At 46.4% G+C, this 23753-nt stretch overlaps 1 protein-coding gene across 2 annotated transcripts; it reads right to left on the reverse strand.

Moving 5' to 3' along the window:
- Positions 1–7605: 7605 nt before the first annotated feature.
- On the reverse strand, positions 7606–21182 carry NDUFA11 (NADH:ubiquinone oxidoreductase subunit A11). 2 transcript variants are annotated; one of them, XM_039515817.1, is made up of 5 exons: positions 21022–21182; positions 18239–18331; positions 12854–12976; positions 11332–11446; positions 7606–7888 (listed from the first exon to the last, which is right to left on the reverse strand). In XM_039515817.1, exons 1-4 carry the CDS (start codon positions 21101–21103, stop codon positions 11349–11351), a joined length of 396 nt encoding a protein of 131 aa, XP_039371751.1. In that variant the 5' UTR covers positions 21104–21182; the 3' UTR covers positions 7606–7888; positions 11332–11348. The 2 variants fall into 2 exon arrangements, with proteins under 2 accessions (XP_039371751.1, XP_039371750.1); XM_039515816.1 differs by lacking the exon at positions 7606–7888 and having other exon boundaries at positions 11262–11446.
- Between the last annotated feature and the right edge of the window lie 2571 nt (positions 21183–23753).

Here is a 23753-nt window from a genome sequence, read left to right on the forward strand (position 1 = left end):
CTTTTGGCTCAATCCTCTAATTTGTCCTGGTCCCTCTGTATCCTATCCCTACCCTCCAGCGTATCAACCACTCCTCCCAGTTTAGTGTCATCTGCAAACTTGCTGAGGGTGCAGTCCACGTCATCCTCCAGATTATGAAGACATTGAACAAAACCTGCCCCAGGACCGACTCTTGGGGCACTCCGCTTGATACTGGCTGCCAACTAGCCATTGAGCACTACCCACTGAGCCTGACGATCTAGCGAACTTTCTATCCACTATACAGTCCATTCATCTAGTCCATACTTCTTTAACTTGCTGGCAAGAATACTGTGAGAGACCATATCTAAAGCTTTGCTAAAGTCAAAGAATAACACATCCACTGCTTTTCCCTCATCCACAGACCCAGTTATCTCCTCATAGAAGGCAATTAGGTTAGTCAGGGATGACTTGACATTGGTGAATCCATGCTGACTGTTCCGGATCACTTTCCTCTCCTCAGAATTGATTCCTTGAGGACCTGCTCAATGATTTTTCCAGGGACTGAGGTGAGGCTGTAGTTCTCTGGATCCTCCTTCTTCCCTTTTTTAAAGATGAGCACTACATTAACTTTTTCCAGTCATCCGGGAAACTCCCCGGATCGCCATGAGTTTTCAAAGATAATGGCCAATGGCTCTGCAATCACATCCACCAACTCCTTTAGCATGCTCAGATGCAGTGCATCCAGCCCCATGGACTTGTGCTTGTCCAGCTTTTCTAAATAGTTCTGAACCACTTCTTTCTCCACAGAGAGCTGGTCACCTCCTCCCCATACTGTGATGCCCAGAGCAGTAGTTTGGGAGCTGACCTTGTTCATGAAGACAGAAGCAAAAAAAGCATTGAGAGACCTGCGTCTTCCTAGTGATGATGCAATTCTCCAGCCTTCCTCCTGTTCTTTCAGGCTGCAAGTCCTCTTGTCTTTTGTTCTCATTTTCAATCTTCTGTGAGTCATCCTCTGTCCTGCTGGGGCTCCAAACTCTGGCTATCTCCATTGACTCTTCCCCTCTTCTTGTAGGGCTAGCCGCTCTTCCCTTCCTCCTGGCCCTCCCACCTTCTGTTAGCGGCTGCTGTGCCCCTTCTTCATTCTCCAACTCAGCAAACCTGCTCCTGAGCTTTGTTTCTCCTTCATTAGCCAGTCTTTTCCTCTGCCTGGTTCTTGTAGTCATGGGCTTCCACTGACCCCTTTCCTCACCCAGAAACATATGTACATATGTGTAAATATACAGCAAGCACCACATAATTCAGAGGTTAATTAAAAGACAAGTATCAGAGGGGTAGCCATGTTAGTCTGGATCTGTAAAAGCAGCAAAGAGTCTTGTGGCACCTTATAGACTAACAGACGTTTGGGAGCATGAGCTTTCGTGGGTGAATACCCACTTCGTCATGCATCCGATGAAGTGGGTATTCACCCACGAAAGCTCATGCTCCCAAACGTCTGTTAGTCTATAAGGTGCCACAAGACTCTTTGCTGCAATTAAAAGACAGTTACATTTCTAAATGTACACCAAACACTACCCAATTCCGAACAGCCCACAAACCCTCAGGGCCAGAATGCAGTCAAGTACAGCACATTACTGTGGTTGCTGGTTAAAGTGCACTTTCAAAGCCTCTCTCACACAGAGTTCTTGTAATGGCCCTTATGTCTGGCTTTTCAAACTCAGCAGACTGCTGGTCCACCTCTGCTCTGCAACCCAGTGGCAACTTTTTCCCCTTTGCCTCACAGAAATTCTGCAGGACACAACAGACAACTATAACGATTGGGATATTTTTCTCATAGAGATCCAGTCTAGTAAGCATCTCCAGTGTCCCTTCAATCTACCAAAAAGTATGTTAAACTGTCATTCTGCACCTGCTGAGCCAGTAGGTGAATCCTTCCGTTGTGCTGTTAGGCTGGCCAGTGTTCAGTTTAATGAGTCAGGGGAGCAATGTGTAGGATGGGTCCCCCAGAATACCACTGGCATTTCAATATCACCAATGATCATAGAAGATTAGAGCTGGAGGAGACCTCAGGAGGTCATCTAGTCCAACCCCCTGCTAGGACCAACACCAACTAAATCATCCCAGCCAGGGCTTTGTCAAGCCAGGCCTTAAAAACCTCTAATGATGGAGATTCCACCACCTCCCTAGGGAACCCATTCCAGTGCTTCCCCACCCTCCTAGTGAAATAATTTTTCCTAATATCCAACCTAGACCTCCCCCGCTGCAACTTGAGACCATTGCTCCTTGTTCTGTCATCTGCCACCACTGAGAACTGCTGAGCTCCATCCTTGTTGGAACCCCTCTTCAGGTAGTTGAAGGCTGCTATCAAATCCCCCCCCACACACACACACACTCTTCTCTTCTGCAGACTATATAAGCCCAGTTCCCTCAGCCTTTCCTCGTAAGTCATGTGCCCCAGCCCCCTAATAATTTTCGTTGCTCTCTGCTGGACTAGCTCCAATTTGTCCACATCCTTTCTGTAGTGGGGGGCCCAAAACTGGACAGTAGTCTGGAATTTCCACAGCTGAGCTTGATTTCTTCAAATGGCCAGTGGCTGAGGGTGTTAAATTACCTTCATGCCCTTGAATAAATGCCATCCCAACTGACAGATCCGTCTAAATTCAGATTTTCCAGGTATCCCATTTCCTGCTCAGGATTGGTCCTGCTTTGAGCAGGGGGTTGGACTAGATGACCTCCTGATGTCCCTTCCAACCCTGAGATTCTATGATTCTATGTGACTGGGGACTCCCTACTAAGAAAAACTGATGGGCTTGTCACCAGAGCTGATCCAGAGAACAGAGGGGTGAGCTGTCTGCTAGGAGCTAAGATACAGGATGTGGACCTGAGACTGAAGAGGATCCTAATGGGAGCAGGAAAGAATCCACTGATTTTTCTTCACATGGGAACAAATGATACTGCTAGATTTCCACTGGAACACATCCAGGAAGACTATGCCAGGCTAGGGAAGATGCCTAAGGAAATGGAAGCTCAGGTTATCTTCAGTGGGATTCTACCTGTCCCTGGAGGAGGAGAATGAAGGCGAGACAAGATTATGATAATCAATAGATGGCTCAGGCAGTGGTGCTATAAGGAGGGCTTTGGGATGTTCAACCACTGGGAGGCATTCGCAGACAAACGACTGTTCTCATGGGATGGACTTCACCTGAGTAGGGAGGGAAATAGACTTCTGCGGTGCAGGTTGGCAGAACTGATTAAAAGAGCTTTAAATTAGGAATTCAGGGAAATTTTTGGGAGATGCTCATGTAATCTCCTCGCCTGATTCTGATATCGAGCAGGAGGAAAATCAAGTAAGAGAGGATACAGCAATGGCCAAAGGAACAGCAGTGGGTAGGAGAATGGACATTAAGAGGAAAGATAGTGCTGATACCAATGACACTAACAGTCAGGTAGGAGATACTGGCAGTAGAATGACTTAATCTAACTGGGTGAGGAATCTGGGTGAACCAAAGCAGAAGCAACTAAGATGTCTGTACATCAAACCAAGGAGCCTGGGTAACAAAATGGAGCAATTAGAACCATTGGTGCAGGAAATGAAACCAGATATTAGAGGGATAACAGAAACATGGTGGAATAGTAGTCATGGCTGGAGTACAGATATTGAAGGGTACGTGCTATTTGGGAAAGACAGAAATAAAGGTAAAGATGGTGGAGAAGCTCTGTATATTAATGAGGAGTGTAGCAGGGTGGACCCCTGCTCCTGCCCGGATGGGTTTAAAAGCCGCCTGGCAGGGCTTGAGAGCTGCGGCTCTAAAAGCTGGGCTGATTGGGGAAGTGGCTGCGGCTGGGCCACACCCCAATCCAGCCACAGCTGGCCCCTATAAAAGGCCAGGGAAGCCAGAAGTACAGACAGTCTTCCTCTGACTGAAGAGGGAGATGGGCCTGGCTGCAGGGAGCTAGAGACCGGGTACCTGAGTGAAGCAGGGCTGGGGAAAGGCTGAGGAGCTGGGGAGCTCCAGCCTGGAAAGCCCCAGGCTGCGGCCTAGCAGTGGGCCAACAGGTACTAGGGGTTGCAGAGGGCAGCCCAGGGGTTGGCCAAAGCAGCAGGTCCAAACCCTCCTAGCCAGTGATGAGTAGGCTGATACTGCAGTCTGCCCCAGGACGTGGAGCTAGACAATGACTGGCAGTAGCCATATACTGAGGCAAGGTGGGGATAGAGGGTGGGGGTTCCCTGAGGAGGGGAGACCCTGGGAGAAAGGGGTTACTGCTAGGGGGCAGCACCCCATGTAAAAGGGCACTGGGTCCAGTGAGGGACACGGGGGCCAGAGGACAGGCAGATCACCGGCCTGCAGAGGGCGCTCCAGCGCTGGAACGAGCTAATTCCCGGAGTCACCAGCAGGAGGCACCGCAGGGCTGAGTCCGGCCCGTCTACAAGGAGATAGACTGTAAAGAAATTAGAAGTGATGGAATAGATAAAATCTGTTTTTGGTCAAAATCATGTTGAGGAAGAAAGCTAATGGACGCTCCAGTGGGCTAGTGCTTGGGGTGTGCTACAGACCCCCAGGATCCGATCTGGATAGAGACTTCTTCAATGTTTTTAATTAAATAAATACTACTGGGGATTGTGTGCTTATGGGAGACCTTAATTTCCCGGGTATAGATTGGAGGACAAACGCTATTAATAATGAAAACTGACAGATTTCTTCACCACATAGTCACTGAGTCAACAAGAGGTGATGCCATTTTAGATTTGGTATTAGTGAGAAGTGAGGACTTCATAGAAGAACTGATCCTAAAGGGCAGCCTTGGTTCGAGTGATCATGAGCTAATTCAATTTAAACTAAATGGAAAGATAGACAAAAATAGATTGCAACTAGGGGCCTTGATTTCAAAAGGGAAAACTTTAATAAATTAAGGGAATTACTTAGGCCTGGTCTACACTAGCCTGTGATTTCGGAATTAGCCAAGTTATTTTGAAAAAAAAAATGATTTAGTCCACATGACCAAACAGTTTTTTTTTATTTAAAGGGCTCTTTCATTCGATTTCTGTACTCCACCTCGGCAAGTGGAGTAGCACTTAAATCGAGATTGCAATCCCGGGTTAAAGGTATTGTGGATGCAATTCGATGTTATTGGCCTCCGGGAGCTATCCCAGGATGCTCCCTTGTGACCGCTCTGGTCAACACTCTCAACTCCAATGCACTAGCCCGGTGGGCAGGAAAAGCCCTGGGAACTTTTGAATTTAATTTCCTGTTTGGTCACCAGCAGCACAGATGATCATCAGCACAGTCCACCATCACAGGCGACCATGCAGAGTTCACCCAGGGCTGGTGGAAGCACTAGGCAAGTTAGGCAGCTGCCTAGGGCGCCGAGATCTGGGGGGGCGCTGAAAAGCCGGTGCCTAAAAATAGACGCAGGCTCAGGCTACAGATTGCAGACTGTAGGGAGGACATAGGTAAGAACTACGCTCCCAATGAATTGCTCTCCTGTCATTTACAAAGCTAGTGATTAGGGAAGTCCTTTGGTTAGATCACAGACTATAGGGGGTGATAAGAATCACGCTCCTAATGAATTGCTCTCCAACTACTGCCATTTAGGAAGCCAGCAAAGTCCTTTGGTTAGATGGCAGACTATAGGGAGGAGGAAGTGATAAGAACCACACTCCCAGCTCTCTGACTCCTGTCTCCTGCCATTTAGAAAACCAGGGAAGTCCCAATTGCTCTCTGACTCCTGCCATGTGAAGTCCTTTGATTGTGAATCACTCATTGTACAGATTGCTGTGTTGGTAGGTACATTATTACAGTACTAGCTCCTCTGTCTTGTAGTAGATTGCACAGCAGCAGCCAGAAGGAGAGTGGAGCAGCTTGGAGGGGGGGCGGGGGGGTTAAGACACCTCCCCGCCACTGGGGATGAGCTGTGCTGTCAGAGCCGTGCAGCTGGGGCCGGCTTGCACATGGCATGCTCCTCGGAGAGCGGGCTGCAGGTTTTCCAGGGCAGAGGCTCTGCTCCCTGGGGAGAGAAGGGAGGGAGGCCACGGCTGGCAGCTCTGTGGACTCTCTTGCGTGGAGGGGCGGCTAAGCCGCTTTAACCCACCTCCCTGCGCCCCAGCTTTCTACCCTTCCAACCCAACTGTTGTCCCAGGGTCGGGATGTGTGTGACTGGGTCAGGACGCTGGAGGTACAGCTGTTCTCCCAGGGTCGGGATGTGTGTGACTGGGGCAGGATGTGGGAGGGAGAGCCGTGCTCCAGGAGCGGGGAACAAAGGAAGCTGGGAAGGGGGGGTCTCGGAAGTGACCTGGCCACATGCCCTGCTCCTCAAATGTTTTGCACTTCAGGCTCGCTTCCCCGGGTGCACCCCACCGGTACCGCTCTCTGACTGAGCTGGGCATTTCCTGACTGCTGGTCCAGCAGCAGCTGCTTGTCCTGCCCGATTGGGGAGGGTTACTCAGTAGCACTGATTGGACCCTGCAGGTACCGTTTTCCAGCGGAGGTCTGGCAGCCCTACGCCAGCGGCAGTGCAGAAATGAGCCCGAGCAAGGGGCTGGGGTGCCAAGAGAAGACCACAGGCCATGTCGCCACACATTGGGGCTCACTGCCCAAGGCAGGTGGAAGGGACAAGTTTCCCCACAGCAAACCCGACTGACCCACGCTGGCCCCTGCTCCTCAACGGCTCTGCTGATCCCGGAGCCGGGCCCCTTGCCAGGGAGCGCCTAAGGGCTGCAAGCAGTCGAAGGGCGGCCGCACGCTGAGGAGACCACAGCGCTGCATCCACTCGCCCCGTGGCACCAGCTAGCAGAGCAGCTGCCGCACACTGCCCGGCTCCGCTCGCCCACCTCCGACGTAGTCCCCCAAATTTTCCATCTAGCCCACCTCAGCCCCACCCCCTGGCTAGTGACAGACGTCTCACGGAATGTTTCTCTAACGGTCATTAGGATGAGCTGCTGCTGTTTGGTAGAAATCGGGTGTGATAAAATTACCAAATACGAAATTCATTCCTCATCAGTGCTACTAATTGCTCATGGAATCTTGGTGTAGAAGCCATGAGAAACCTTTCCTGGTGGTTTGGTAGCGATCGCTTCACAAAAATGACCAAACTGAGAAAAGGGCGAATGAGTCCCGTAGCAGACGTATTCGCGAGTAAGCTTTCGCGGGTGAATACCCACTCAGACTTTGAAATTCATTCCTGATCAGGGCTAGAGACAAATGTCTCACAGTCTGTTCCTGCGAAAGTATTTCAGTTTCCCTCCTGGTGACTCTTGGGAGAGAGCAGGTCCCAAAAAGAGCGAGAGAAACCAGAACATTTGGGGGCAGGAAATAAGCCAAAGGCCGAATTTTGACATCGACTTCACTGGAGCCATGATTTCACACAGAGGGGTTAGTTTTCATCATCCCTTTAGCCTCATCGGTGTCCTTAGCTCACGCTCTCTGTATTAGGGAACATTGGGCATATGTAATGAACGCGTGAAACAAGACAAGCTGCTCAAACCATTCCATGATAAGGAAAATGCCAGGAAACGTACAGGATTATTTTTAAAAGGATAACTGACCTAGAAAAGCACAAAATTACTTTTCAAAAGGTTAATGCTGTTTCAGGAAAAAGGTCTTAAAGTTTATTGTCTGCACGGTTATTAGAACCATGTCTGTTCCAGGCTTTAAAGAGGGACAAATTGGGTGAAGGCATGTCTTTCATCTCAGCCTATTTCAGGGGTTCCGCGAAGGAGGGCTGGAACTAGACTCACCATATCCAAGCAATCTTCCTTCCAAAGCCATTAGGCTACTCCCCTGCTGGTTTGCTAGAGATCAGGTCGTGAAACTTGTTAAAATGACCGTTCAATTGTTGTATAACGCTAGTGCTAGACTTCTCATGGAATCATCCTCTAAAAGCCTTTCCGTTTCCCTCCTGGTGGTTGGTAGCGATCGGTTCGTGGAAAATGCTAAAAAAGAGAAATTCTTTACTGAGCCATGCTAGTGACAAAATTGTTCATGGACTCGTCCTTCGAATGCCATAGCCGGTTGGAAAACTAAAAACTTGAGCAATTCATTCTTGATCTCGCCTAGTGACAAATTTCTCATGGAAGCGTCATCTAAAAGCCATGCGAAAGCTCTCCTGGGTAGTTTGGTAGAGATCAGTTGGTGAAAAAAGAGCAACTCCTTCCTGCGTAGTGCTAGTGACAAAATTTTTCATGGCATTGTCCTTCGAAGCCATTCGTATTCTCCACTGCTTCTTTGGTAGAGGCTGGCTCATGAAAATAACTAAAAGTGAGAACGTCATTCCCACGGGCGGCTCTAGCCATTTCGGAGCCCCAAGCACGGCGGCACGCTGTGGGGGGTGCTCTGCCAGTCGACAGTCCCGCGGCTCCAGTAATCTGCCTCTGGTTTGGTAGGGACCGGGTCTGAAAAAATTGCCAAATGAGAAATGAATTCCTCACTAGTGATAGTGACTAATTACTCATGGATTCTTCGAGTAAAAGCCATGAAAAAGCTCTCCTGGTGGTTTGGTAGCGATCGCTTCACGAAAATGACCAAACTGAGAAACGCGACAATGATTTATTGGAGACAGCGAGCGGGGGGAAGACCCACTCAGTCAGACTTCGAAATTCATGCCTGATCGAGGCTAGAGACAACTTTCTCATGGTACGATCCTTCGAAAGAATTTCGGTTTCCCTCCTGGTGACTCTTGGTAGAGAGCAGGTCCCCGAAAGGGAGAGTGAGAGAGAGAGAAGCCAGAAAATTTGGGGGCAGGAAATAAGCCAAAGGGCGAATTTTGAAAACGACTCCACTGGAGCCATGATTTCACACACAGGGGTTAGTTTTCATCCTCCATTAGCTTCACCGGTGTCCTTAGCTCATGCTAGCTGTATTACAGAACATTTAGCCTTAGTAATGAAAGCATGAAAAAAAGACAAGCTGCTCAAACCCCTGTAATTCCATGATAAGGAAAAGGCCAGGAAACGTCCAGGATTATTTTTTAAAGGGAAATGTCTGACTTAGAAAAACAGAAAATTACTTTTCAGAAGGTTAATGCTCTTTCAGAGAAAAAGGTCTTTTCATTTTTCATCTCGCTCACAAAGAAATCTCTTAAAAGCCAATAGCAGTGCATCCAAAAGGTTATAAAAGGAACATTCCTAGAGGTTATCCCTAGCCCAGGTCACCAATGAATTCCTCTTTTGCGCTCATGAACAGATCTCTTCCAAACCATGAGCAGTGCATCCTCATGGCTTTTGAATCGTGATTCCTTGAGACATTTTACCCCCGCCTCAGCTCAGGAACAACATTCTCTTTCTCGTCTTTCTCACCAACAGATCTCTTCCAAACTTAAGAACTAAATCGTAATGGCTTTTAGATTATGTTTCCTTGAGACATTTGTCGATAGCATAGCTCAGGAATTAATTTCTCATTTTTCTTCTTTCTCACAAACACATCTCTTCAAATGCATTAGCACTGCATCTGTTTTGAAAAGGAAGATTCCTAGAACAGATTATCTGTAGCACCGCTCAATAATCAATTTTTCTTTTGATCTCATGAAGAGATCTCTTCCAAACCATTAGCTTTGCAGCTTAATTGCTTTTAAAGCATGCTTGCTTGAGAAATTCTTCCTTAGTTGTGATCAGAAACGAAATTCTCATTTTTCCTCTAACGATCCGATCTCTTCCAAATTATTAGCACTGCATCCTGATGACTTTTAAAGCAAGGTTGCTTGAGAAATGTATTCCTAGCACAGATCAGGAATAAAATACTCTTTTTCGTCTCTCTCACGAAGTGATGTCCTCCAAATATGGAGAAGTAAATCTTAATGGCCTTAAAATGATGTTTTCTGGAGACATTTGTCAGAAGCAAAAATCAAGAATAAATTTCTCATTTTGCCTCTTTGTCGCGAACCGATCTTTTCCAAACCATTAACAATGCACCCTAATGGCTAAGCCTTAGAATCATGATTCGTTGATAATTTTTTTCACTATCACAGCTCAGGATTGGATTTCTCATTTTTCATCTGTCTCACAAACAGATCTCTTCAAATCCATTAGCAGTGCATGTTATGTTTTTAAAAGGAAGATTCATAGCAAAGATTATCTGTAGCACAGCTCCCCAATGAATTTCTCATTTTTTCTCTGAACAGATCTATTCCTAATCAGGAGCAGTGCTTACTAGTGGCTTTTCATGCATGATTCCTTTTGAAATTTATGACTAGCACAGCTCAGGAATGAATGTATCCGTTTTTCATGAACCGAACACTTTCAAAGCGTTAGCACTGCAGGCTAATGGCTTTTAAAGCATGATTCCTTGAGAAATGTGTAGGCCAGGGAGCTGGACAGACTGGTTTTGGGAAGAGGGAGATGACCTCCCAGAATAGGGCAAAGACTACTGTGCTCCTAAGAGCACCCCAAATCCAGAAGGTTCATTGGTATCAGGTACTGAGTTTCAGCTGGCCTAACCAGTTGAATGTACCCCAATGCTCTTATGTCATAGTCTGTATCTAACAGGCGTCATGTGAGGTATCATTGGAAAACTAATATCACATTGATCATTGGGTTGCATGGTGTACTTTGGGTATTTGCCCTAAGGACTGTACAAATGTGAAGAAAATATGAGAATAAAATGTGTTTCAACTGGACAAACCTGCAGAGTTAGTAAACAGGTTTCTTTCAGACAAAGGAAAGGCCGATGCCTCCATCCAGGTGCAACTGCCAATCACAGTCAAGTGGCCATTCCTTGCATATTGGAGGCCTCATATTGACAGATCAATTTGCATTGTAGAAAGCACCAGCAAGGAAGAAAACAGCATGGAAGCTTCTCCATTAGACTCCATGGCACCTTATAACAGGGGCACTGAATTTTAATAAGGATACTTTTCAAATGTTCACGGACCTACAAAAGAGAGGGGCAAAGAACCCAACATGACCTTTCAACTGAACTGACTCTGTGGGAGATCCTGACTCTGGGGATGGTCAGTGATTCTGCTGGAAGGGGGTATGGTAAGAAACTTACCTTGAACGAATACCACCCTTTTGCTAAGTCTCACTCACTAGAAAGTGTTTTTCACTTTAACTTGCTGGTAATCATTTCTGACTTTGTTCATAAACTTGTTTTACTTTGAATCTAAACCAACCCAGTGCTATGTTTTAAGTGTTTGTTAACTCCAGTGTGTCATTGTTAGAAGTCTCAGTAAAAGGCCCCTGAACACTCTAATTCAAATCCTAGTTCCTTGCTCTAACTACTAGATCTTCTTGCACCTCAGTTACTATTTAATTGATAAAACTATGTTCCTTGAGTATCATTTAACTTCAAAGTCAATGAGAGACACCCTGAGTCAGCAGTATCTGTGTTATTTATTACGCAGGACATTTGAAAAACATTTCTGAGACAGGAGCCAGCCTACATTTAGAGTCTGGGAGGTCATGCTATCTTCCAGCCTTCTCGCTTGCCTATCTTTGTAAAAGCAGCCACAAGTCCTAGCGCCACACATGCTGAGGAACCAACGATATGGCTGTGATCTGGAAGAGAGTGAAAGAAAGATATACTCATAGTTTATATTGTTAACTTAACATATCTTACCACATTTGGATTTTTCTTTTGATATTGATACTTGACTGCAGGCAGCCCAAAGGGCTGATGGGAAGTTGAAATTTAGGATCTTAAAGATACATGGTTTCCCATTGTTTCTAGCTCAGGCAGTTTTTGAGGTATCAAGCCCTCTTATCCCATAGACCTATCTAGTCCAAATTGCTTACTTTAGGAACTAAAATGTTTCCTGGTTTTTACTCCCATTAACTCGGAAGCCAACACAGCTAAGAAAAGTAGAGCCAGATTCAATTTCTTCCTGATTAACATTTTTTAAGTTCAAATTATCTATACCTGAAGAAAACCCACTGAAGACAATAGGACTCCATAAGTGTCCCTGGAGGCCTAACTGTTAGTGATGTGCAAGAGGCAAGAAACAGCTTGACTCTCAGAGTACATGGAGAATTTGCAGAGCTAGCAGCTAAATTAAGAACACCTCTTTACATGTAAAATGAATCTAATTTGTTAAACAGTAAGCAAGGAGCCCCATAGTTAATTGGTTACATCATCACATTTGAGATTAGAACTACAATTGTAACAGACATATTTCACCATTAACCAGGCTGCAGGTACATTAAGCATAAAAACAAGTGCAGCCTTCTTTCCCCAATCTCTGTAAACCTTTCTTGGTTTGCTGAAGGTATTCCAGGACGCATTACTGGGTTGCATCATGGACTGCAACAGGATTTCTGGTATCCAATGTCACAGTGATATATTCTGGGACATCCTCTATGAACTCAGGTGTCAAGAGAATTTCAGAGAAAAATAATTTCTGAGAGTAGTTAAACTCCGTTCTGTACACTCAAGTTGGCTCATGGGGTTAACTCCATTTTTATTTTGCAATTCATCTTTGAAGCTAGCTTTGGCCCCCCCCAATCTATCAGAGTTTATTTTGATACCAGCCCAGACCAGCTTAATTTTCTGGACCTTGACCAGACAGGATTGGTCCAATGGAGCCCTTCTAAATTTGGCATGGCCTCTGCTCATCTTCTGGGACATGCCTTTTCCTGAAAGGACTAAATCTATGAGGGCATGTTGCAATTTTCCATGGTGAGCAATTTGTTAATTGAAGTGGGGTTCATTTTCAGTGGCCCACTACAGGCTCTTAGAGACTGATGTTTGAGAGGTGTGCATATCACCATGGTAACTAAGCAGATCCAATTTTAATACATCATATCCATGGACTAGATTCTTATGCATCACACAATACATTTCCATGGGAAGGAGGTAGCTTCCTGTAGACAAGGGTTTAAGAATTAGACAGTTTTATAGAATTTATATAAATGCATTAAAAATATTTCATGCTGTTGATTTAAACCTCTATGCTGACCACAACTTACTTCTTGCACCCAAGACAAGGCCTGATGCACAACCGCCTATGAAATAATTCAGGGCATCCTCCGGGTCCTCCCGGACTTGGGCACTGAGGCAAGTGGTCAATCCAAATACTGCTCCCAAAGTAGCTGTAAGGAAAAGGTAAGGAGTAAGGGGTACAGCAAGCAAGAAACTGAGATCTACAGTGCAGAAAACATACTACCCAGAGTCCTGGTGCACCAGGAACAGCCAGAGTTATGTTTTGAACCTTCTTGGGAAGCAGAGGAATAAATATTTATTGCCATGAACAATTATCAGTAAGTCACAGAAAAATGGCATTTTCTAGTCAGGTGAAGCAGACAGCCCAACCAGCTGGATTCAGCATCCACACTCCCACATGTTTTATGTAAGCAAAAAGTTGCCAGAAAACAAATTGAACCATTTTTGTGACACAACTTCCTGTTTGTGCTACTACACCCTTACCTGGGCAAGTCTGTACCCTCTCTTCGAGGTCTAGTCTGGGTGTTTACGATACAAGTCACAGTCTATAACTCAGCCTACAGACTGTGAAGTAGCATTACAATGCAAGGCTCTGCACCAGTTTTCAATTAGAGCTTACCAATGCCAATTCTTGCTAAAAAGAGCATTAGAGAACATGAAACTATCCCAACAGACTGAGCACGCAACCCCAGCCTCCATGCTTCTGCCATCTTGGACCTGGGAATCAAAATACAGCATCTCATGCAGTAATGCAGAGCACTTACCTCCATACTACTGGGTGGCCTTATGAATAATGATCAACAAATTCCTTTTCAGGAGTGACGACTGCTGAAGGGATTATTAGTTTCCTAAAGGGTTTTCAATAGTCACTAACATTATACTCCACCCCACTATTCCGCACTCTTTCTTGCTAGCAATTCCCCCAATATATGCACTGAATCTTCTAAGGAAATGTCTGAGGAAGGACTGCAACCCAACTAGGTTCAGTCAGCTAAGATGCCTAGATGACAAGGCTTGAAAAATCCTGCTTCTGGGTACATGCATTGTTTCCTCACTACATAAGCATCCAGACACCTACTCCTGCCTATGCCTCAGAATGCTTCACAAACCAAGGAAGGACAAGCATTCAGCCACCTAAGGGCCCAATACAGTAGGCGTAGATGTTCAGAGACAGCTTACCAGATTGGTTCTCATTCAAATCCAGCTGGAGGGAGAGGTGGAGATGGTGACACCCACCTTGTAACTTTTAGCTCAGTGGTTAGAGCACTCCCTGGGCTTTGGGATAACCAGGTTCTGCCTGATGGGGAGAAAGGATTTGAACTGGGGTCTTTATGGGCTATTCTGATGTTAGGTGCTCTCAGTCTCTCCTGCTGAAGCTGCTCCACTGTGGATAACTGATGAGAAAGTGACTGGAGCAATGGACTGGACCCAGGGTCTCCCACCTTCCAGGTGGGTATTCTAACCACTGAACTACAGCTTGATTCCCATTCTCTCTCTGGTCAAATTACTATTTCACTGTGAATAAACACTTAAGAGTCATTGGGTCACGCTTTCATTATTTATCCAGAGCACAACAGTGTCAACAGAAGAGACTGATGGAGCTTCACATCAGAATATCCCATAGCACCTCCCTGGCTTAGGCAGAGCCACCTAGTGCAAACAGAGAGGCAAACAGAGGGAGTTTGCCTGAGAACTGTCCAAGAGGTGCTATGGTGAGTGCTGCATTACGGGGGCTGTGTTGTAAGCCGGTGGATTGAATAGCCGAGTGTCTGTCTGCTGTGACCATTTGCTTGATTGGTGCTAGTTGCAGGGACAGTTTGACCATGTGTTTGTTTGTTTGTTTGAAAAGTGTGACTGTTTAAGTGTGTGGTGGTTTGTTTGAAAAGTGTGATTTGGGAATGCTTTGTTCCAGGTGGGCCTTGAGTGGTTGATTGAAGAGAAGCCTTTGAGTCAGGGCAACTGCTTTGAGCCAGAAGTTTTATTAAAAACAGCAGCCACTTGTGAACTGAGTGAGCTGAGAACAGAGGAAGCGTGCCTGGGGGGGAGTTCCCACAGAGTTTTTGCCTTTCAGGCTTCTGTGAGCAGTAAATACAACATCTGAAAAGGCTCCTAGAAGGAAGACAATATGGATAGTGAGCGATCAGCTGTTGTGACCTGCACAGGATATGCCACGTTTGTCTTTCTCCCACAGGATAGAAGTGACTTCGTCTGTATGAAGTGCAAGCTGGTCTCCATACTGGAAGAGACTATTGGAAGGTTAAAGGACTAGAGACCCAAACATCAACTCTGTGTGCATCAGAGAAAAAGAAGAGTTTCTGGATACAAGTCAGCATTTGGTACTGCAGGCACAGCATGCTGAAGAATCAGAGAGGACAGTGCAGAATGGGAAAGAAAATTGGCAGCATGTGACTTCCAGAAGAAGAGGAGAACCCATGTACCCACAATGCAGACAGAGGTAAAAAAAAAAAAAAACATTTTCAGGCTCTCTGCACAAGTATTCTGGCAGAGATTGGTTTGGAATAGTCATTTGAGGGAAGGGATAAGAAGGAGACCCCATCAACCGGAAGGCATGAGATGCATTTTGTTATTCGCATTTTGCTGGAAGTGCTTCCTTCCCCCTCAGCTACCTTTCATTCCTCACAGTTCATGTTGTTGTGGAAAATTGACCACACTGTTGATTTTGGATCAGACAGCCTGAGGCTCCTTTATTAGAATACAAGTATGCATACAGGGAGGGTCAGCATGGCCCCACACAAGGGGACAACTGGCCCTCCTGTCACCAAAATTTTCCAAGCTTATAAAGGTAAATCACACATATCACACTCTATTATTGCCTTATTTGGAATATATTGTTAATCATACGCAAGCTGATCAATGCCTTTTCCCTTTTAGGGTTTTTCCTGTTATTGTCCCAGTTGGTGGTTTGACTGTTCTTTGCACCCCTGCTTGCGGTTACATTTTGCAAAGGCACTTGCCCAAGTGTTACTGTATTAATATCCTAAGCTTGCCCAAAAATTACTGCATTAATGTCATAAGCTAAGTTGGCACATCGGGACCCTCCTTGCAAACTCCCCCTCAGTTCCCTTTTCCTCCCCCCTTCTCTCCCCAGTGTCCCTGATGTGATAAACATATTTTGCAGAAGTTAGCTTTATGCGTATGTAGCCTAAGTCTTGCTCACAGGCCCAGGCCTGTGGAGCAGCGGTTAGCTGAAGCAGTTGGCCACAGCTACTGTGGGGCCTATAAATTCCCTATCAATGTCCAGGAACTCCGCTATGTATTCCTTGTTGCTATGAATCACAGAGATAAAAATAGGGACTCCCTTTTTACTCTGGGCTTCTGCCCCTCCCTCTGGGGTTTGTGCTCACTGAACAGTCTGCCTTTTACATAGGAAACAGCAATAACATCTGCCTCTTGTATAGTGGCAGGGGTTTTATCCCCAACTGCTGCTTTGATTTCTTCAAAGCATATAGTCAGGAAATGTTCTTGTGCAAAGAAGTCAAACAAATCACAAGCATCTACCCCTTTGCCCACTTTTTCATTAAACTACACGTTCTATACTCATTCTCTATGACTCATCTTATCATTCTTTTTGATATTCTGAACCTTCGCAACACAGCTTTTTTTAAAACTCATATTTCAATGCCTCTCTTATGTCCATCTCATTAAATATTTGCAATGCTTTGCCCAAGAGATTGGAGATCTAGAATCTTGTGCAGCTCGCATACTCTTTCAAAAGTAGTGAAATACTCTTCAATACAACTCCTCTCTCTGTAAGTAGGTTACAGTTTATCCCAGCAGGTTGACTTTTGGGGAGGACTGCTTGCTGCTTGAGGATTTTGTCCCTGCATCTCCAGCATCCTGTGTTTGTGCTCTCTTCTCATACTTCAGCTCTTCAAGCTCCATGGTTCGCCGATGTACAGCTTCCAGGGCTCTCTGGCATGCTTCTACTTGTGCTGCTCTCCACTTGTCACTCTATGGCTCTCTGTGCAGCTTTCCACTTCTGGTCCATTTACTTCCTCAGGTGAAAGATAAAGAGGTATCTCCTTGCCTTCTGCTATACCTGCAAAGCTCACTGTAGGTCTTCAGAGACAGTTTTGTTTCAAGACATCGCTTGTTTTTACCTCCGTGTGATCCTTTTCTGTTGATGCCATATGTAAAGGGGGCTTCCATTGCAATGGTTTACAATGTTTAATTTATATTTGATAGAGAGATACACATCTTACTTCCTGACTTGAAGAAACCTGTTTCTCTCTTTTGTTGGTGACAGACTTTAAAACATATTTTCAGTACATATTCACAGCTTGTTAAATGTTATCAGAACGTACATCATGCAACAATTATGAGGATCAGTACAGCATAAGCTTTTTAATTAGAAACCTCACGTGACATCATTTTTGGATAAATACCATGAATGTAGTGTGCTAGGCATAGTTGGTTTGCCAAGCTTGTTAGGAGCTGCTGTTACACAACAGTAAATCCTTAGCCAATTGGCATTCTGGGGTTCTTCGGGTCACAGTAAGTTCTTAGGTACTGACAATATTTGTGACTATCAGTGCTAACAAGAAGTAGGAAAGTATGGGATTTGCTTCCATGAAATTTTTCCCTCCAGCTCTGGCTGTTTGCGATTTCTGTGGAACAACCTTCAACATGGAGACATTGAAAATTCAAGTTTTATATTTGAGATTCCAAACTGTAAGGAGTAAGGCTATGTCTACATTGCACAGCTTTTAGCATCAGGGCTGTGTTTAGCGTCAGGAAAGTGTTCCTGCCGACAAAGAGCTCGGTGCTTGTCGTTGGCAAAACTACCTTTTTTTTGGGGGGGGGGGGGGACCTCTGAAAGACAAAAGTTTTGTCGTTCACTTGCCAGTGTAGACATAGCCTAAGTTATTTTCAGTTTTCAGTTATACCAATACAGTGAGTGTTAAATCCAGACAGCAGCTCCTTAAGCCATCACTTACAGTTACTGATATTAAATTATCCACATCAAAACATGTAATTTATACCCAGACTAATTTGACATTTCAAGAGCAGCAGTAGGGAAGAAAGAGTATGGCTCAAAGGAAACACCAACTATAATGTCCTGAACTTACATAGCACCTTTCATAAGCACTTCACCAAAATTAATTAAGCCTCACACTACACAAGTTTGTGCATGTAAACATTTTACAGATGGGAACTCAGAGACCGAGTGGTGAAGTTTCAGTTACCCAATGGCCAACATAAAGTCAGTGGCACCTGGGGACAGAAGCCAGGAGCACTCAGTCTCCAGCACAAAACCACCAGACCACACCTGCCTCACCAGTCACTTTACTTGAGAGGCCAATAATTTCAACAATGGGCTGTCCATTTAGCTGAATGAAGGCATCTTCAGACAAGAAACTCAGTTGCTGAAAGAAGCAAGGTCTCCTTACCCATTGTGACAGTGCTCATGGCTGCCGTTTGCGCAGCCTTAACGGCCGAGTTAGGCGGGTACAATACAATATGATATGCCGAACCAATCAAGCCTACAAAAGGGAAAACAGTTTTAATGAGTGACAGGTCAGAGACCATGCAGAAGCACAACCTGAATGCAGGTTCCATGAGCACAAGACATGCTTGTTTGTTACTGTGCTTGACCTACATGGCACAATGTGCACAAGAAACCTCCACAACTTCTATCACCAGAGTAATGCACGAAAGACTACGGGTGAATTCCTGTCCTCATTTAAGTCATTATTGCCACTGTCTTCAATAGAGACAGGATTTCAGCCTAACCCGATGTTACGCATTGTTTGTGCTGTATCTCAAGCAATATGAAGGTGCAAGAATAAAGCTAGGAAATAAAATTACTTTTGCATTCTAAGGGCCTGTCATCCCCAGCACTGAAGCTCAAGAAGATTTACTAGGCTAGTGTGCAGCCACACCTTTGATCTTCCACCAAAAGCAAGATATGCATGGCTAAGTCATACTGATGCTATAGGGCAATTTAAAGGATTTTATTTTAAATTGGGTTTCTAACCCTTTTTTTTTTTTTGCTTCTTTCTAATGCATACAGAAGATCTGAAAGCTAAAGGGGTTTTGTTGAGAAAGAAGGTAGTTATTCTGAATAAAGCCTTTTGTTGCTTGTGTTTTTATTTGGTAATATGAAGTCTGAGCTTCCAGGCTTTGTTGGAGGACTTGTTGGGGGGCATCAGAGTTTACTGCAAGTTCTCAAGACTCAATCCAGAAGGGTGTCAGGCACGTGCTTAGGTGCTTTGCTGGACTGGACCAGACTGCTCTGCACCATACAGAATTGAGCACTCACATTTTAAAGATGTTCACTCTTTAACAAAGACTCTTCATTGGCATTCAAGTTAAATGTGTGTTAACTGAAGCAAAAACTAAAATGAAAATCACTTCCCCTCAACTTTCACTCGCTTATGATTAGGGCCCTCCCAAATTCACAGCTTTGAAGAACACATCACAGACTGTGAAATTAGATCTCCCCCACGAAATCTAGCTACTGATGGGGTAGGGGAGAGGCAACACTGGGGTGCCCCAGCTGGGGGATCTTACCATTCACCAAGCTCCTCTTCCCCTGCATAGCTGCTCGGGGATAGTGGGGGCGATCTACTTCCAGGTACCTCCCCTGGCTGCAGGAAGCTCTGTGGCTGCAGCCAGCTCTGAAGCAGCAGGGGGCAGATCATATCCACCTCCAGAAATCACCCCCTTAAGAGGTGGTTGCTAGGTCAATGGAAAAATTATTTTGCTGACCTAGCTGTATCTACAGTGGGAGGTTAGGATCACTTAAAATTTCACATCCTGTGTGACACAGTTAAGTGTAAACCGGGACTCAGTTAGGGTATGAATTTAAAGGCCATTCTTGAAAAATTCCATGCGTGGACACCCCATTAATTGCATGCTGCTACTTATTCATGGACACAAACTAGCTGTAGTTTTGTTTTACATTGCTAAAATAGCTACTGCAGTCTACTCCTGAAGTGATAACATGTCAAAGGTAAGTGAAGTGATCCCTTTACAATTTACAAAGCACTGTGAGATTATTTAGGAAGAAAATTACTACAGATATGAAAAGTGCTTGTGCATTAATTAAAAGTAATAAATATTAAGATAATTAAAAAGAGGGATGCAGCATTTGACTATTTCCCACACAATACTACTTCACTCTTTACCTCTCAGAATCACAAAGCATTTCACCCATTAAAAGTAAAATATCCTTATGAGGCAGATATCAGAGGGGTAGCCGTGTTAGTCTGGATCTGTAAAAAGCAGCAAAGAGTCCCGTGGCAGCTTATAGACTAACAGACATATTGGAGCATGAGCTTTTGTGGGTGAATACCCACTTCGTCAGGCATCACCAATACATCTGTTAGTCTATAAGGTGCCACAGGACTCTGTTGCTTTTTATGAGGCAAATGTTAATCTCATTTTATCAATGGGGAAACTGAGGCAGGGAGATAACATGCAAATCACATTTGCGCTAAGAATGAAATAAAATTTCATTTTGCCATTAAAGTAATGAATTAGTGCCCTTTTACTGACACTACTTAATGCAAGTGAACAGAGCACTCCTAACTTTAATATAGATATAATTAATATATAAAAACACAAGAACTCACATCAGGCCATTCAAATGCAAATATTGCTTTTAGTGCTACTTTGGCCACTCTGCATAGTCTGTAAGTTTTACAGTAAATACCGTAAAGATTAGATTTAAAAGGAAATCCGGAAATAGAAAATACTATGTACAGGCAATGTGACCAAGTTAACATTGCACGATCTTTAAGCTTTGGACTTTGCATTCACCTTAAGTGTTTGACTTGTTCAGCCCTTAATACCGCTGTAATGAATACAATACTTGCGTGTAATTTTTTGGATTGAGTTTTCAAACTGCCTTTTTCTTGAGATTTCGTGCGGTGCTGAAAGCCCCAGCTGCTGGAGCCCCGCTCGGCTCAGCTTCCATCCCAGCCAGAAGCAGCGCGGCAGCCAGAGGCGGGGCAGGAGCCAGGCTCCTAGGGCTGCGCCGCAGCGCCGAGCCACCCGCCGCGGGTGCACACGCGGCCGAGCTCGGGGCCAGGCGGGCTCGAGCCATGTCGGCAAGCGGGGGGCTGCGCGGAGGGGAGCCGAGCGGCCCGCCCGCCCGAGACAGGCCCCGGCCCCGGCGGAAGGGGACGAGCGGGAGCGGCAGGTCGCAGAGCCAACCCAGCCTCCTCACCCAGCGCGGCCCCGAGGCGGCCGGTGATCCAGGCCTTGCGGGGGCAGTTGGTCCCCTCCGGGATCTCCCAGTAGCCGGCCATCGCAGCGGCAGCAGCGACTCCGCAAGGGCACGAAACAAAACACCGCGAGAACTCACGGGCCAGGTAGGGTCTCGCGCCACTTCCTTTTCGTTCTCGCGAGCGTCTCTTATTCGCGCTCTACGAAAGAGCTTCCGTTAGCCACCTGCGCGCATGCGCAAGGCGAGGCCCGGCCAAGGGGTCCGAACAAAGCGGGAGCCGCTGCAGCGATGCGGGCCTGGCTCTGTTGTGCGCCGAGGATTAGCGCCCTCCCGGTGCAGCTGCCAGTCCCCTTGTGGCTGGGGACCCGCTGCGCGAGGAGGGTCGGGAAAAGCCTGGCTACGGTGGAGGCCAAGGAAAGGGCGCGGTGGGTGGCACCGGGGTCTGAGCAGCAGCAGCCGCACTTAGTGGCGGGCTGGGGTCTGTTCGGAGATGGGTTTGGAAATACTCGGCCTGGCAGACCCGCCGGGTGACCGTTACCCACCTGCTGTACGGAGGAGTTCACCCTTCACCACCGGGCATGACTTTTAGGCATTTTCTGTGCAGGAGGATTAAGGATCCAGACGTCACAAGCGTCACGCTTGTATGTTTCATTTTCCTGGGTGAAAAGAGACTCGCATTGTGTTTTCATGAGGCATTGAGCCATAGCAGGAGTTTGCTTTTACAAAATCAATTGAGGCTCTACCAAGAGAGAACTATGAGGGCACAAGACCTTCTGTTTTGTAAAGGACTTTTACTGTGTGTGATGAACTGGGAATGTTCTGAATGTTTTCTCTGAATACTGTGTTGATTCCTCAGTGTCCCGTATTCAGTTCTTAATATCTAGGTGGTGGATCAGGGTGCATGATTGCTGCAGAGGAAGGGGCCAGTGCACCTAAATGCCTGACCCTCTGTCTCCTAGCAACTGATGGCCTGGGCCCCTCCCCTGCAAAGGTGCCAGCTGAAGGTGTTGGAGACAAAGAGGTCAGGTGACCTCCTGGCCCCAGAAAGGAACTGAGCAGAGGAGGGGGGGCTGGAGGGGTTTCAGTCTGGAGCTGGCTGGGGACATGGAGTGAAGTGCAGACATGGGGGTCTGGCTCACTGCCCCCCAGAATGGGCCCGGCTCACAGTACCGACAATCTCTGTTTTAGACCGTGTTCCTGTCATCAAATAAACCTCTGTTTTACTGGCTAGCTGAGAGTCACGTCTGACTGTGAAGTGGGGGTGCAGGACCCTGTGGCTTCCCCAGGACCCCGCTGGGGCGGGCTCGCGCACGGAGGGGCAGAGGATGCTGAATGCTCCAAGGAGAGACCCAGGCGGTGAAGACGTGTGAGCTTCTTGCCCTGAACAAGTCTGCTCCAAGGGAGAGGAGGCTCCCCAAAGTCTGGACTGGCTTTGTGGGGAGCAGTTCCAGAGCATCGCCCAGGGACTCCGTAACAACGTGTCTCATCAAAACAGCTTTGTGCAGCCCAGCCACTTCTATCGAGAGGAAGCATTACATGTTGGGATTTGAGGCTTTATATCGGTGGTCCCCAACCTTTTCATCTGGTGGGCGCCAGACAAAGGACCGTGGCGGCGGTGGAGCATCTGCCGAAATGCTGCCGAATTTCTGTGGCGTTTCGGTGTCGCCGCCTCTCAATGATGTCGCTTGTTGGCGGCAAGTGGCGTCATTGAGAGGTGTCGCCGCCGAAACGCCGCAGAAATTCGGCGGCATTTTGGCGGATGCTCCACTGCGGCCAGGACGTGGGCGCATTTAGATGCCCCCGCGGGCACCGCGTTGGGGACCCCTGCTTTATATAATAGCTGTAAACGTTGTTTTGATGTTGCAGCTTGTGCTCTCCTCCCTGCCCCGGCCCCCTCAGGCTTGCACAGCATGATAACATAAGTCCTGCTACCTCAAATCTGTTGGCCCCAGCTGGAGGCTCACTCCCAGGCACAGCATAGACATACCTATTGTAAATTTGTAAAACTTGAGGAATGCATTTGGGCCATGAGAAAAAGTCAACCTTCCCCACTGTAGAATCTGTACTGTTAGCTCAACGGGAATAAGGCAACGCTTCACAGGCAAACTTTAGAAATGGTAGGGGAGAAATAGGAAAGGAAAGCCCCTTTTCTCAGAAGATACAAACTCAACTCCCTCCTGTATCTATCACCAGTGGATTTAGCCTCCCTCCTTGTGTGGTGTAAATAAAATAAAGAGGAGACAAGGTGGTTTGGCAGAAACAAAGGTAAGTGTATTCAGGGTAAAGGTACAGAAAACTGGGAGGAATAGGGGAAAATGCAAACTTAATTAATACAATGAAACAGTGACTGGCTTTGGGAGCTTAAAGCTCAGGCCCATAAACCCTCCCTTGGAAACTGGAAAACAATAAATGATGCCCCAATACCTTTTCCTACTGTTCAGGTGCAGTGGATACCACGTACAGGGGTGATGCCCAGGACCTTCCACTCTCCGTCTGATTTAGAGCCTTTGAGGAGGAGCACTGGGGAGTCCAGACAACTGTTGGATTTTGTTGCTGGCAAGGAGGCCCTGTGGGATGATGCACACCAAGAATGCAGGATGGCAGGAATGGTGGTGACAGGCCTCTTTTTCCTCAATCTCACTGCGGGACTGGTGGTATTCTTCATTCTTCAGCTCTGGAGCACTGTGAAGACCCGTCCCGTCGCTGGGGTGGACAGCCTTGCGCAGGCACTG

Source organism: Mauremys reevesii, linkage group 26 (assembly GCF_016161935.1).
Source record: "Mauremys reevesii isolate NIE-2019 linkage group 26, ASM1616193v1, whole genome shotgun sequence".
Taxonomy (NCBI): Eukaryota; Metazoa; Chordata; order Testudines; family Geoemydidae; genus Mauremys; species Mauremys reevesii.

Coding starts and splice junctions, on each gene's coding strand:
- NDUFA11 (XM_039515817.1), bottom strand. CDS start 21,103: ATGGCCGGCTACTGGGAGATCCCGGAGGGGACCAACTGCCCCCGCAAG. Junction 12,977..18,238: donor CATGAGCACTGTCACAATGG/GTAAGGAGACCT, acceptor TTTTCCTTACAG/CTACTTTGGGAGCAGTATTT. Junction 11,447..12,853: donor CCTTGTCTTGGGTGCAAGAA/GTAAGTTGTGGT, acceptor ACTCTCTTCCAG/ATCACAGCCATATCGTTGGT.